The 14,122-nt window shown below is 36.3% G+C and overlaps 1 protein-coding gene across 1 annotated transcript in view; it reads left to right on the plus strand.

The window, feature by feature from the left end:
- The window catches only part of myo15aa (myosin XVAa), a 37,604-nt gene that overhangs the window by 6,856 nt on the left and 16,626 nt on the right, over positions 1-14,122 (plus strand). The window contains exons 12-31 of the mRNA XM_084425427.1: positions 1,816-1,874; positions 4,664-4,787; positions 4,900-4,995; positions 5,080-5,211; positions 5,326-5,451; positions 5,561-5,638; positions 5,719-5,873; positions 5,981-6,026; positions 6,119-6,243; positions 6,359-6,476; positions 7,008-7,183; positions 8,172-8,256; positions 10,067-10,120; positions 10,560-10,641; positions 11,254-11,384; positions 11,507-11,602; positions 11,868-12,103; positions 12,174-12,352; positions 13,429-13,501; positions 13,781-13,972. Coding sequence (XP_084281553.1) covers positions 1,816-1,874; positions 4,664-4,787; positions 4,900-4,995; positions 5,080-5,211; positions 5,326-5,451; positions 5,561-5,638; positions 5,719-5,873; positions 5,981-6,026; positions 6,119-6,243; positions 6,359-6,476; positions 7,008-7,183; positions 8,172-8,256; positions 10,067-10,120; positions 10,560-10,641; positions 11,254-11,384; positions 11,507-11,602; positions 11,868-12,103; positions 12,174-12,352; positions 13,429-13,501; positions 13,781-13,972 — 2,363 coding nt within the window. The remainder of the gene's footprint in view (positions 1-1,815; positions 1,875-4,663; positions 4,788-4,899; positions 4,996-5,079; positions 5,212-5,325; positions 5,452-5,560; positions 5,639-5,718; positions 5,874-5,980; positions 6,027-6,118; positions 6,244-6,358; positions 6,477-7,007; positions 7,184-8,171; positions 8,257-10,066; positions 10,121-10,559; positions 10,642-11,253; positions 11,385-11,506; positions 11,603-11,867; positions 12,104-12,173; positions 12,353-13,428; positions 13,502-13,780; positions 13,973-14,122) is intronic.

Raw genomic sequence — 14,122 nt, forward strand, 5'->3', positions numbered from 1 at the left:
CTCATTTACATCATTTGCAATGTTTCATGGGAGTGGTTGGGCACTAAAGTGTTCTCTGATGGTGGTTTAGTTTTTCTCCATGAATTCCACTGTTGAACAGGGTTATTATTTAAAAAGGAGTGGCTTAAAACAAAAGCATATATCATATAACAACTTCATAGCTCACAGTAGGTCTGTCTTTAGAGGTTTATAAGTGATCATTCAAAATCCCCATGTGGAGAAAACGCATGGGATTTTTATTTCCAGAACCTGACTGTTGCACTTTTACAATCCTCAATCAAACAGAACAATGTTATGACAGATTAGCTTCTATTTCAATCTAATTATTTATTAAATCAATTCATGAAAAACCTAGGCCCAGTAGTAAAATCTCTCAAATGTGTCAATCAAACCAAATAGAGAGCTTATTTAAATAGAGTTCCTATTCAAACCTGATATTTGTCTGAAACTATCCAATATTCCACACCAACAAAGGTAAAGTGAAGGTAAAGTGTTTTAAGTTCCATCATTCCTGGTCCAGTACAGTTTCTGTAAATAAAGAAGAATCCAGGATTTTTAAGATGTTTCCTTATGAACTACCAATTGTTTCCATTCCACATATTTTCCATCTGAGGTATCAAGAGCTGATTCCTCAACCTTCCTCTGGTGGAGACCATCAACATGTCCGTGTTCTGTTTCAGCATCTTTCCTCACATCAGATCCACATCAATTCCTAATTTCAGATGTATCATTGGAAAAAAAAACTTTCATATGATCCTTTACACAGCATCTTGTTTCAGATCAGCCTTTGTTTAAGTCTTGGTCAGAGCCAGTGCTCATCAATCTTCACAGTCCCATTGCCATGTTAAAATGTGCTAAGGCATTTAGACTACTACTCATGGCTGCAAGTGTGACACCTTTGAGGTTCCTTCAATGTAATTTAGCTAATTCTTTTCATTAAAGGAACAGGTACTATCTACGTAACAGGAGAAGGCCATACTCAAAGTAATTTCCCTTTGTCCAATTGAATTGGACAGAGATCTCATGCTACCAGGCTTTTCTTATCTGATGAAACCATAGACCTTATTCAGAGCAGCGCCATGACAAGTATGAAAGTGAGGCTGTGAGGGATAGACTTGCCGTGTTTCCAAAGGCATCTGCTGAAAAAAGCTGTATAAAGCTGCTAGATTACTTACAATTTTCCACAGCTTATTGTCGGGAGTTTTTTGTAAACTGAAATTTCTTCGAAAGATATTTTTCCAGTGTTTCATGAGCAGAACAATCCAAAAACACATTAAATAACAGTAAAGCCCATTGAAGAGATGCATGTCTGTCCCTCACAGCCTCGCTTTCATTCCCATTAAAAATCAAAGATGGCGCTGCTGTGAATAAGGTCTATTAAGCCCTGCTTTCAGACATCGACACCAGGTTTTTATCCTGCTAAGAGACTGATCTATCCAAGTAAAGTGAATGAGAAGGGGAATTCTTCTACAACAACGTTAAACTATTTAAGGAAAGATTTTTTATTTATTATTTAAAGCCCTAATGTCATAATTTGAAAGGGATTAGTATAGTCTTGCCACAGATGCCGGGATGTGTTTACAATACAGACACTAGTGCTGTAGGCTGGTCCACTTAAGGACCATATCAGTTTTAATTTGCCTAAAAATACTGTCTTAGCATTAGCAACATTTCATCTCAAGAGATCAACAATATTTCTACAAAGCTGGTTTCCAATAAAAGTGGTGTGTTTTATTATAACAGAATGTCCCAGGTCACCCTTTTCGGATTTGCTACCAGTATTTCTGGTGTTTCAGTAATTCTGTACTTTCTTAGGAAACAATGAGGGAGAAGATCTTCACACCCCTGACTGTTGAGAGTGCAATTGATGCCAGGTAGGGAAACTCCATTTCTATATGCTCACTTAGACTTTGCTAATTTCCAAATAAATAAATGTTTCTAAATAAAAACAATTGGAAGCTTGTTTCCACCACGGAATAAAAAACAATTAAAAAAGGTAATCGCAACTTTTTATCTATTTTTTTTTCACAGTTACGAATTTATATTTCACAATTTGGACTTTTTTCCCCTCAGGCGGAAAAAATTCTGTATTCTAAATTTTAAGGCCAGACAAAATTCTGTATTCTAAAAAAAAAAAAAATTGTATTCAAAATTTTAAGGTCAGACAAGTAGTTTGTTGAGGGTTAGTTTGTAAAGAAGAACTACACACCTGTGCACACATATCAAACACGCATACCTATAGACTAAACACGTAATACGCATGTGCATCAGCGTTCTCACAGGTTCACGTTTTTAAAGTTTGCGCAGAGAGAACTTAAAGCTACACTGTGTAGGATTTTCTCCCATCTAGTGGTGAAATTGTATATGACTACCAACTGAATATTACTTTCTAGCCCCTCCCATTCCGAGGGCGTTTTAACTCCTACGGTGGCCGGCAGTCGCGAGTAATCTCCCCCTCGTATTCATCACGGTGCCAATGAGTGTAAAAGCGCAAAAGGCGAAGCTTGAATTTCCAGGTATGTCCTTCTTTAGCTAATGTATTTTCAAGATGGAGGCGCAACATGGCTTCCGCCCATGCTTCTGCCATTCGAGCGACTCGCTTGTATGTATTCTGAATGGCAGATTCTACCCTTACGAGAGTACTTGATTAGTTGGTGAATGTAAATACACACGAATGAGGACATATAATTTTGAAAGAACAAAGTGTTTTTTTTTGCTAAGAATCAACTTAAAAAATGACACAGTGTAGCTTGAAGGGTTTTTTGTTAGAACGGTTTCGTGTGGCCCCTAACTAATGATCATTGCGACGGAAGTGCATCAATCAAAACTAACTTTAGCTGCAAAATAACTACTCTAGAGCTGCTATAAAACCAAAACAATCTCTGTTACTTTAATTTCCTATTATCACTGTAAAGTTGCTTTGAAACAATCTATATTGTTAAAAGCGCTAGGCCTATATAAAAGAAGGTGACTTGACTAGACTCAGAATTGAGAGTTAATATCTGACAATTCTTACCTTGTCTTGAAATTCTAACTTTTTTTTCTCTGAACTGTGAGACATAAATTCGGAAAATGCAAGAACAAAAATGTCAGAATTGTGATATACAAATTTGCAAATACAAATTTGCAATTAAAAAGGTAATTGAGAATTGAACTTTCCTCCTCACAATTGTTTTTTGTTTGTTTTTTTGTTCTCGCAATTCTTGCTAGAATTGTGAAATAAAAAGTCATAATATATAAACATATTGTTTTGAATTGTATTTTTATTGTATTTTATTTTACTTGTAGCCTACATTTTCTAAAAGCTTCAGCTAAGAAAAAAATAGTTCATTACAATTTACAAAACTTGTTCTACAAGGTCTGGAACTTCCGCCAGATGTAGCCACAACATCGCTTTGGTGTAACGCATGTGTGTGTTTTACCTGTCAAGCGATGTTGTAAAAGCGCGCGCGGCATCTGCTTTCAATCGCTGTGAAGTTATCAGCATCCTCCAGTGATGACAAGTTTAACGATGTTCACTCTCGTCTTGCTTCTTTTTTTTTTGCATTCGTCGCTTTTTGGTCTCTTTATTCCATTACGACGTTTAGCTTTGTAAGCCATTTTTCGCATCGCAATGACAAATCGCGAACATTTCGCACTCTACAAGCTCCTGAATTTTTCGTCTGCCCCCCTCTCAGCGTCCGGTTTACCTGTTGGCGCGGTAAATGATTGACAGGCATAAAGGGCCTCAGAGGCCTTCTGATTGGCTGAATCTGAAGAGGCCCGTTATGTCAGTTATATTTTTTCAGCAAGTAGGATTACATTTCTGAATAATTACATAAAAATCACTTAAAGTAACTTCAAGTGAAGTTGTTTGGCAAGGCTTCTAGAATTCAATAAAAATGTACAAAGAATGCAATTCACAAGGGGGTTTAATAAAAAATAAAATACTATATGGAAAAACTAATTGAAAAACACTAATTGAAAAAGAAAATGCATTGCATTAACCATGCTGGCATTTTAATGCATTGTAATTTTAGGGCTTGCATTTTTATGGGTTGAAATTCAGCATGGTTGAATATTTATCTGGTGAGGTCGACCAACAGCTATGGAGATTATTAATCGGTAATCTACTACTATTCCTTCCTCCCAGATGTCAAATGTCGAATTTGTGGAAGCGAATTTGTAAGGCGAAATAAAATGGACTGAAAATTGCCTGTCAAATATTATAGGTTGTATTTTAAACAGAATTAACATTTTGGAAGTGAAATCTGAAAGGTGAATATGGATTATTGAAATTTTTTTAAATAAAAATGTGTGTGAAATATTTTGAATTGAAATACTCACAGCTTAAATATTCAACCATGTTGAATTTCACCCCATAAAAATGCAAGCCCTAAAAATGCAATGCATTAAAATGCAAGACCGGTTAATGCAATGCATAGGCCTATTTTTTTCAGTTAGTCCAATTCAACAAGTTTTTTTTTTTGTTTCAAAAACATTTGTCATTGTTTTACTTCCATAGACTGAGCAAGAATTAAATATGGAATTGAAAAAAATAAAGTAATGAACATTCAGATGTAGAGTATTGGAACTAAAATCAGTGTCATTAAAAATACTACTTTCTCTGCATTGACCGTTGCGGTAATCAAATTATGGTAATTTTCCCTCTCAAACATAACAGAGATGCAGTTGCCAAGATCCTGTATTCCCTTCTGTTCAGCTGGCTAACAGACAGAATAAATAGGCAGGTTTATCCTCGGAACGAAGCACTATCTATCTCCATCCTTGATATCTATGGATTTGAGGTATGGCGCTGCAACTTGTTTTCCCACAACAGTAAAAGATTTTGCTAATACTCTTCATTGCGGTAAAATTTGGATTGCATTCGACTGAATCTCACTTTTTTGTGCTTTGTAGGATCTTACCTTCAACAGCTTTGAACAGCTTTGCATAAATTATGCAAATGAGTACCTTCAGTTCTTTTTCAACAGGGTCATTTTTAAAGAAGAACAAGTAAGCTGTCTCTGTTCACTCTAATCTTCTCAGAAACTGCATGTGGTATGCATCTGAAAAATGATTTTCTTTTGAATGTGCAAGGATGAATATAGCAGAGAGCAAATCAACTGGGAAGAGGTGCCTTTCTCTGACAACCAGGCCTGCATAGACCTCATTGCAGCAAAGCCCCATGGGATACTCCGTATTCTTGATGATCAGAGCGGGTTTCCACAGGTGTCATTTCTTCTTAATGTCCATTGATGTTCTTGTTAGTATTTATCTATTCATCACTTTTAGTTTGCATAATTTGCATTTTAATTAACCTCCTTTTGAACAAATTTCCTCTAGGCTACAGACCATACCTTCCTTCAGAAATGCCACTATCACCATGGCAACAATCCACTGTATTCCAAGCCAAAAATGCCTCTCCCTGAATTTACTATCAAGCATTTCGCTGGGAAGGTCTCCTATCAGGTGCATTTAAACTACTTGTCTTGAACCATCAAACATTTTAATTATTTCCCTATAAAGTATTAGTGGAGGAATAGACCAAACTTTTTGTGATTGAAAATACGCTTCACAGGTCCATAAATTTCTGGATAAGAATTACGATCAAGTTCGCCAGGATGTTCTTGACCTTTTTATTCATAGCAAAAACAAGGTAAGAGAACTTATTTGACTACCGTGAGCCAGGAATGAAATGACCCCAATAAACTGACCCGTATCTCGCTGTGGTTTTAGATGGTTGCATATCTGTTTATGAGCTATGCTGAGGCCCTCAACCAACAGAGATCTCATGTTGGGAAGAACAGCACGGTAACACGGCGCCATCAGGCCTCAACAGTGGCGGCCAAGTTCCAACAATCCCTCATGGAGCTCATTGAAAAGATGGAGAGGTAGACCACCTAAATTGCGCTGTCTACATGAATCTCTTCTGTGATTGGTTTTAGGACCATTTAGGTTTTTCTATCACCAACTACTTCTTTCCATTTTGTACTTACAGAGCCAACCCATATTTTGTGCGATGCATAAAGCCAAATCAAAACAAGGTAAAGAACCGCAATCACTGGGTTCAGGGGTATTAAGCTATTTGCATCTTGGCTGGAATTGAAATCCACTGAGAGAGTATGTAACCTTGCAGGAGCCTGCTGTGTTTGACATGGAGCTGGTCAGTGCCCAACTGAACTATTCTGGGATTTTAGAAACCATTCGAATCAGGAGAGAGGGCTATCCGATCAGAATGCCATTTGATGTCTTCCTTTTCAGGTAAAAGGAGTCAAACACGTCTGAGGCCATTAACACAAAGTTTTTCCCTTTTGTGTCTGTTTTTTAACATATGAAGAAAATTATAATAATTACTCAATTATTCGGTTGAATTTAGGTATAAATCACTGCTAGGCCTCAAACAGCCTCCACCTGCCAATGGTGAAAACTGTGTCATCATGTTAAGGAAGCTTTGCCCTGTTAGACAAGGATCGTTTCAAGTCGGTGTCACCAAGGTGTGTATGATTCTGATTAAGTGCAATTGTTACTATTCGCTTAGCCTCAGACCGTCAGACGTCACGGTGAACATGATTTCACCAAGTACAACATGTTCCTGGATCAACATCTTTGTTGATCCTGGAACCACTTTCCAATCGACCAATCAGATTTGAGGGACAAGTTTACAGTTGTGTCAAGTTTTGGCTCACATGGTTTGGTGCTTCTACATCAGTGTTATTCACCTATCATTTCCCTCTGATTTAAGGGATAAGTTGTGGTTAGGTTTAGGGGTAAGGATAGGGATAGGACTAAATTTTCAGACAGAAATGTTGTTCTAGGGTCAACAAAATATGTTGATCCAGGAACATGTCTTACTTGGAAAAATCACAGTGACCCAGACGTCACACCATGGACAATCCACAGGTAGTTAATGGGCAAAATATAATTGCAATGTGGACTAGACTTATGATGAGAAAGGTCTGGCTATGTGAGACTACTCTCCACATTTGTTTTTTTAGTACTTGATTGCACCTTTTATTTTTTGTTAGTTGTTCATGAAAGAGGACATCTACTTCCTGTTGGAGAGTAAGCGGGACAGAGTAAGGCATGTAGCTGCCCTGACTCTGCAGCGTTACACCAGGATGTTCTTTGTGAGAAAACGCTACACAGCCTTCCGCATGAAGATCATACGGCTGCAGGCCCATTGCCGAGGCTTTCTCACAAGGTATAAACCATAATATCTTATTCTCACTCTAAATCAGTTGTTCCAACCTTTTTGACCCAAAGGCATTTTCAAAGACAGTATTTCTGATGCTTCTGCTATAATGACAGAGTTGCTAATTGTCAGTCTTTTTATTTACAGAAACTAGGGGCCAGATTTACTAACAGCTTGTGCCAGCGCAAACCCTCTTTTGGTGTTAAAAAACTACTGTTAGGATTTACTAAAGACACACAGTGATAAATTTATCTAAAGACAAAATTCAGTGATAAAACAAGGAGTTTCCTTGTCAGACCGCTACATTTATGGGAGGAGAGTAATCGGTCGCACTTTAGTTTGGGGAACGCATTCACTATTAACTATGACTTTTGCCTCAATAATCTCTTAATTTACTGCTTATTAATAGTTAGAAAAGGTGTTGTTAAGTTTAGGTATTGGGTAGGATTAAATTATGTAGAATATGGTCATGCGAAATAAGTCATTATTATGTGCTTTATAATACTAATAAACAGCCAATATGCTAGTAATATGCATGCTAACAAGCAACTAGTTAATAGTGAGAATTGGTCCCCAAACTAAAGTGTCATTGAATCATGCAACGTGATTTATCAAGGTTTGCGGTAGTCAAATTACTGGTATTTGTGGCATTATTTAACTGCCTGGCAAGACATTGAATTTGTACATTCTTAATAGATAGATCACCCGCAGAACTTTCCTCTCCCATCAGCCACATGCTACTTTGCCCTGTTTAGTAAATCTGGCCCTAGGAGTGATAATCTGTAAAAAATAATTAAATTAAATAATTAAAATAATTATATTTAGTAACTGAATGTTTTTCATTTTAACATTTTCTTTAGAAAACAATAAATTTACATGATTTTTCTAGTTTGTGATTGTTGTTTTTTAAATAATTTTTTACTCAAAAATATCAATTTATATCCAAAAAATTGTTTTAGATCTTGACAATTTCTATAAATGTGCTTTCTCTTTACAGGAAGCGGTATGTGAAAATGAGAGCTAGCCTGGTGAAATTACGCTCTCTGATCCATATGTATGTTGATCGCAAGAGATATATTAAGGTAAGAACAATGCAGTTTTAGTGCGTAGTGATCACACAGCAAAATCCCCAGTGTTAAATTAACACTCCTCAGTGTACATATGTGTCCACACTACAGAGTGTTAAAATCAACACTGAAGCAGTGTTGAAGTTAATGAGATAATTAAGTGATTAATTAAGTGATGATTGGCCATTAGTGGTGACACCTAATGTTAATAAGCAGAATCATTGAAGGAAAGAGAAAAAACAAGAACAGAAAAATGAGAAACACAAGAACTACAACTGACTTCGAGCCATTACACATTATTGCACTTATTATTAACCAGTTTGACTCATTTTATATACATCTACAAAAGTTCTTGAGATTCAACAGAGTTTAGATGGTAATGTTTTATGGAATTTTTCGTTTCGAGTCACCATTATGGTGGTGAGTGTTTTCTTTAGTTAGGCTCTTGACCCTTTTCATTTTTTAAAGTTTGTTTTCTCTGACTGTTTCAATGTTGTGTTTATAAAGCACATGTGTTACTGCAAGAGAAAACATGACCTGCTCACAATATGTTTTGATGATGACATTATCAGCAGGTAGTGACCTGATTCACTGATGACGTTCAGAGTCTAAATCTTTGACTATGTGCGTGATGTCTCATTTAAGTATTGGTGATTGTAGTCCTGAGATTCTACAGTTTGAGATCCAATAGCAATATGAACAATTTTGAAAATACTTTGTGCACAGAAGTTACTGATTTTAGACACACAGACATCAAGAATCAGCATATGAATCTCAACAATGGTGACAATAAACAAACTAGTGACAAACAGATCAACTCTGAACATCACAAAACAAGCTACTAAAGTCATAACAAAACAATAGCAAAATAAAAGTTAGGACAATTACAGGATTGAAATGAAATGAAAATTACAGGACAATTCAGCTGCATAATTTATTCATGCTGCAGTGCATGATGGGAGCCATGGATGCGTTTTGATTGGTTGGTCCCATCACGCACTGCAACATGAAGCATTTGTTTGATTGTCACCATTGTTGAGATTCATATGTAGATTCTTGATGTCTGTGTGTGATTTCAAAACCTTAAATTATTAAAGCACTGCTAAAATTAGCTACTGTAGTGAAAAATTAATAAAGCATTTGTATAATCAGTTTATAATGAGAGATCAGTGAATCAGGTCACTAGTAATTTCATCATCAAAATATAACCAGGGCTGCTTTTCCCAAAAGCATCTTAAGCCTAACTCAACTGCAACAAATGGTCTGTACGATGCTTTTGGGAAACACAGCCCAGGTCAAAGTTTCTCTTGCCACAACAAATGTGCTTTATAAACACAAAGTTGGAGCAACCAGAGAAAAACTAATGTTAAAAAGGAAAGGCTAAAGAGCCCAACCAAAGCAAACACTGATCACCATAATGGTGACCTGAAACGAAACATACCATCTAAACTTCTGTTAAATCTAAATAAGAACGTGTGTAGATGTATGACAGAAATAAAGTCAAACTGGTAATAATAAGTGCAATAATGTGTAATGGCTCAAAGTCAGTAGTTCTTGTGTTTCTCTTTTTTCTGTTCTTCTTGTTTCTCTTTCCTTCAATGATTCTGCTTATTAACATCAGGTATCTTCAATAATGCTCAATGATCACTTAATTAATCACTTAATTATCTCATTAACTTCAACACTGCTTCAGAGTTGATTTTAACACTCTGTAGTGTGGACACATATGTACACTGAGGAGTGTTAATTTAACACTGGGGATTTTGCTGTGCAGGCTAATCTGCAATCCCACATTTAATTGTTTTACTTATTTTTCTTCTTTTAGCTGAGATACGAGGCCAGGAGAAAGGCAGAAGAGGAGCAAAGGAGAATAGAAATGGTTATAATGACATTTACTGTCTAAATTGACCACATTTTAGTTCATTTCTCATGCCTACAGTATTTAACCAAATATAATAAAAGACTGGGGGGAATAATTCATTAAAAAAAACCTACTTACAATATAGTCGGTAACTCTTTACAAAAGGTTTCATTTGTTAACATGAATTAACTACATTGGTTAACATGAGCTAACAATGAATAATACATCTACAGCATTTATTCATCTCAGTTAATGTTAATCTCAATTTTTACTAATACATTTTTAAGATGTCGTATATGTTAACATTAGTTAATGTGCTTATGAATAACATTAACAAAGGTCAATAAATACTGTAAAAATATATTGCTCAATGTTGGTTAATGTAAGCCAATGCATTATCTAATGTTAACAAATTAGACCTTATTATAAAGTGTTTCCATATCTTCTTTATTTGCAGGAGCTGTCAAAACGGGAAGTGGTCAACGTCACTCATCTGGTCATTCCAGCTGAACTCGGAGCATTGCTGCAGGCAGCTTCTGGTACTGCAGGGCAATTTCCTCACGTTAAATATATATTTTTTATATTGTTCAAAAGTCTGGGGTCAGTAAGATCATGCTTTGATTTTTTTTTTTTTTTTTTTACTTTTATTCAACAAGAGTGCATTCAATAGATCAAAATTGACAGTAAAGACATTTTGGTAACACTTTATTTTAAGGTCACGTAAACTGTTTTCAACATTGATAATAAGAAATGTTTCTTGAGCATCAAATTATCATATTAGACTGATTTCTGAAGGATCATGTGACACTGAAGACTGGAGTAATGATGCTGAAAATTCAGCTTTAACATCACAGGAATAAATTACTTTTTAAAATATATTAACATAGAAAACAGATATTTTTAAATTGTGATAATATTTATATTAACATAGAAAACAGATATTTTTAAATTGTGATAATATTTCAATCTGTTATTAAATATAGAGAACATTTTACAATTTGGCTGTTTTTTTATCAAATAAATGTCTTGGTGAGCATAAAAGATAACAAAATCTTACTGACCCCAGACTTTTCAAAAGTAGCATATAAAAAGTAAATATAATGTATTTATAATGTACACTGCATGTCATCTCTCACCTCTGTGTTTTAAAGGTGGTAGAGAGCTCCATTCTGATTGCTTGGCTTTAGTCCAGGCTCCCACCGTTCAGGTGGAGTCACAGATCACTCTACCTCTTGACATCAACAATTACACTATCTCTAAATTTGTCCAGATTCACTTCAAAGTAAGACATACTTGAGTAATTTATTCCAAAATCACAAATAAGCTCTCATACTCAGATATTCATTCAGGAATGACTGATATACTGTATATTAATTTGTATGTTTTTTTTATTATTAATAATAGGAGCCAAACTTTGGAATGTTAACTGCACCTTTGAAGACACCACTAACACACATTGACGATGATCTTACACATGAGGCTCTAGACGCCTTTGTCATGGTACACTACATTATGTACTGTTGAAGATTTTGCCATTGTCATTTATTTTACATGCAATAGACTTAAGCACAAATGTTGGTTCCGGAAGTAAAAATCCTATTCATTTTCTCCATAGAGAAATAGATTTTTAACATATAAACCTTTCAACACAGACCTACAATGAGCATGAGATGAAGTGAAGAAACATGCCTCTGTTGTAGCCATAAGTCAGTGTGATTTCAACTCTGTTAGTTCTCTATTAGCATTACTTTCTTTCACTTTGTAGATCTTAAGGTTTATGGGTGACCCACATCTAAATGGTGCTCAGGAGAATTTATTTGGAAACTACATCATTCAGAAGGGGCTTACCAACCCTGGTCTGCGGGATGAAGTCTTATGTCAAATTGCCAATCAGGTTTGGAGAAACACCAATCCAGAAAACTCAGAGAGGGGCTGGCTGCTGCTGCTGGCCTGCCTGAGTGCATTTGCACCATCAGCCAAAATTGAGAAATACCTTCTGAAGTAAGCAACATACCAGTATTCATGTTGGGTCATTAGCAACTTGTAAGCATTCATTACTTCTTGGCTTTAGGTTTGTCTCAGATCATGCCTATAATGGATTCAAAGCTGTCGGCCAACAGAAGCTCATTCAAGCCATGCAGAAGTCCCTGTATGGACCGGAGACAGCGAGGACTTACCCACTGTCCCTGCTGGAATGGACAGCCAATAGGAAGAAAGCAAACATGGTTTTGCAAGTACACTGTTTTGATGGTGTGTATCAGTTTCACCTTCACTGTTTGAGTTTCAGCAACCTTCAGTCAGTGTTTGCCATGTAGGTTGGGTTGCATTAAACAAGTGAGTGTGACCCCAGTGATTTACCTGGGTCCATTACGCTAAATTTCAATCACAGTAAGCTTGAAGTTTAATTAAAATAAATCCTTAATTAAATCCTCGAGTAATTCTAATTTCTGCCTAATTTAATCTTTATTGGTGCAAGCCTCAGTTGGCTTTTGCTCATTTGCTTTTCAAATCCACATTTCAGCACTTGAATGTAATTGTTAACTCCTATAGGCTACTGTACATATCATAAAACACTTGTGAAAAATCAGCATAGATGTTTGAAGGCACATTTTAAAAGACATTAGCTGGGTTTCCATCCAAACGTGAAGCGAATCTTTTTAAAGTTAGCAAAAAAAACAAAGAAACAAATGCGAATTAGGTGTGTTTCCATCAAGTTTGTTCGAGCGGATGACGGTGGTAACAGTAAATAAAACACCATCAGCGGAAACAGCCGATTTGTCGCGTGGGTTTAATGTTCGCTACGTCAGAATTTATTTGCCAAATGTGTTTCCATCTCACATTATTCACATTAAATGTTTCTCGCAAAAGTAAAAAAAAACACCTCAAGCGAGCGTAAAACCTTTTTTTGCGAATCAAGAGATTTTTTTTTCCTTTAAATTTGCCGTTTCCGTCACTCGTTTTTGATGCGATACTTCAAAATGTGCACAAAAACGGTGATAGAAACAGCTTATGTCAATTAGAAAGAAGAATATTTGCCCTTGTTTGGAATGAAAGAGATATGCAGACTTACATAAGGATACAAACTCAAAGGATAGCTTACAGAACACTAAAAGAAAGCTCTGAAAGGCTCTTCCATTACTATAATCTCCCTAAATCTGCCTGGCAGTTTCTTTTGTTCCTCAAAACCCTCTGGAGACAATTGTGCAATGCGCATCTATTTCAGGTGATACCTGATCTGTGGTGCTACACAGAATAGACAGAGTCATTTGCATGTAGTCTTCACTCTTGTCAAACCACAGCTGTTAAACGTCATGTTGTATTGACAGGGACATCTTCCCTGTGCCCTGTGCACTCCTGGACGAGTGGGGAGGAGCTGGCTGGGGATATTCTACAGCACAGGTATACGACCGTACACAAACTATCCATATTATGTTCTATCTCTTGTTCCAACCATTTTCACTCTACTCTTTCCTAGAGTCAGCCCAACACACAATCTTTGATTTTGCATTCATCCATCCATTCATCTTCATAAGAACCTTTTTAATATGCTGTATTCCATGTCATTAGTCCATGGCTCTTTCTTTTGGGCATGTTAGAATATGTACAGTCTATAATGAGGCCTTCATTATTCATCTGTAATTTGCCTGAAATGAATAGCCTCATTAATTGGCTCCACAGGGGTGTGAACGAGGCCTGGAAGGGGTGCTCTGTTGTCATGAAGGAGCACGGACAGTGGGCGGAGCTCGCAGGGCACGATTATGTAATGGACTTGATCGCAGACATGGAACTGATGAGAAATTTTCCAAAGCAAAAGTCCTACTTCATCATTTCCGCCGAGAGTCCCACCAGAACCAGACCCAATGCCAGCCTGTCAGTATCTACATGATAGTCTTGCATTTTATTTGACTTTTATTTACATTGTAAATGGGTTATGCACACTAATGCACATGATCATAAATATGAATTGTAATTGAACAGATCTGCGTTGCATGTCATTTAAAAGTGAGTTAAATGTGAGTG

Source organism: Rutilus rutilus (genome assembly GCF_951802725.1).
Source record: "Rutilus rutilus genome assembly, chromosome: 1".
Lineage (NCBI taxonomy): Eukaryota > Metazoa > Chordata > Actinopteri > Cypriniformes > Leuciscidae > Rutilus > Rutilus rutilus.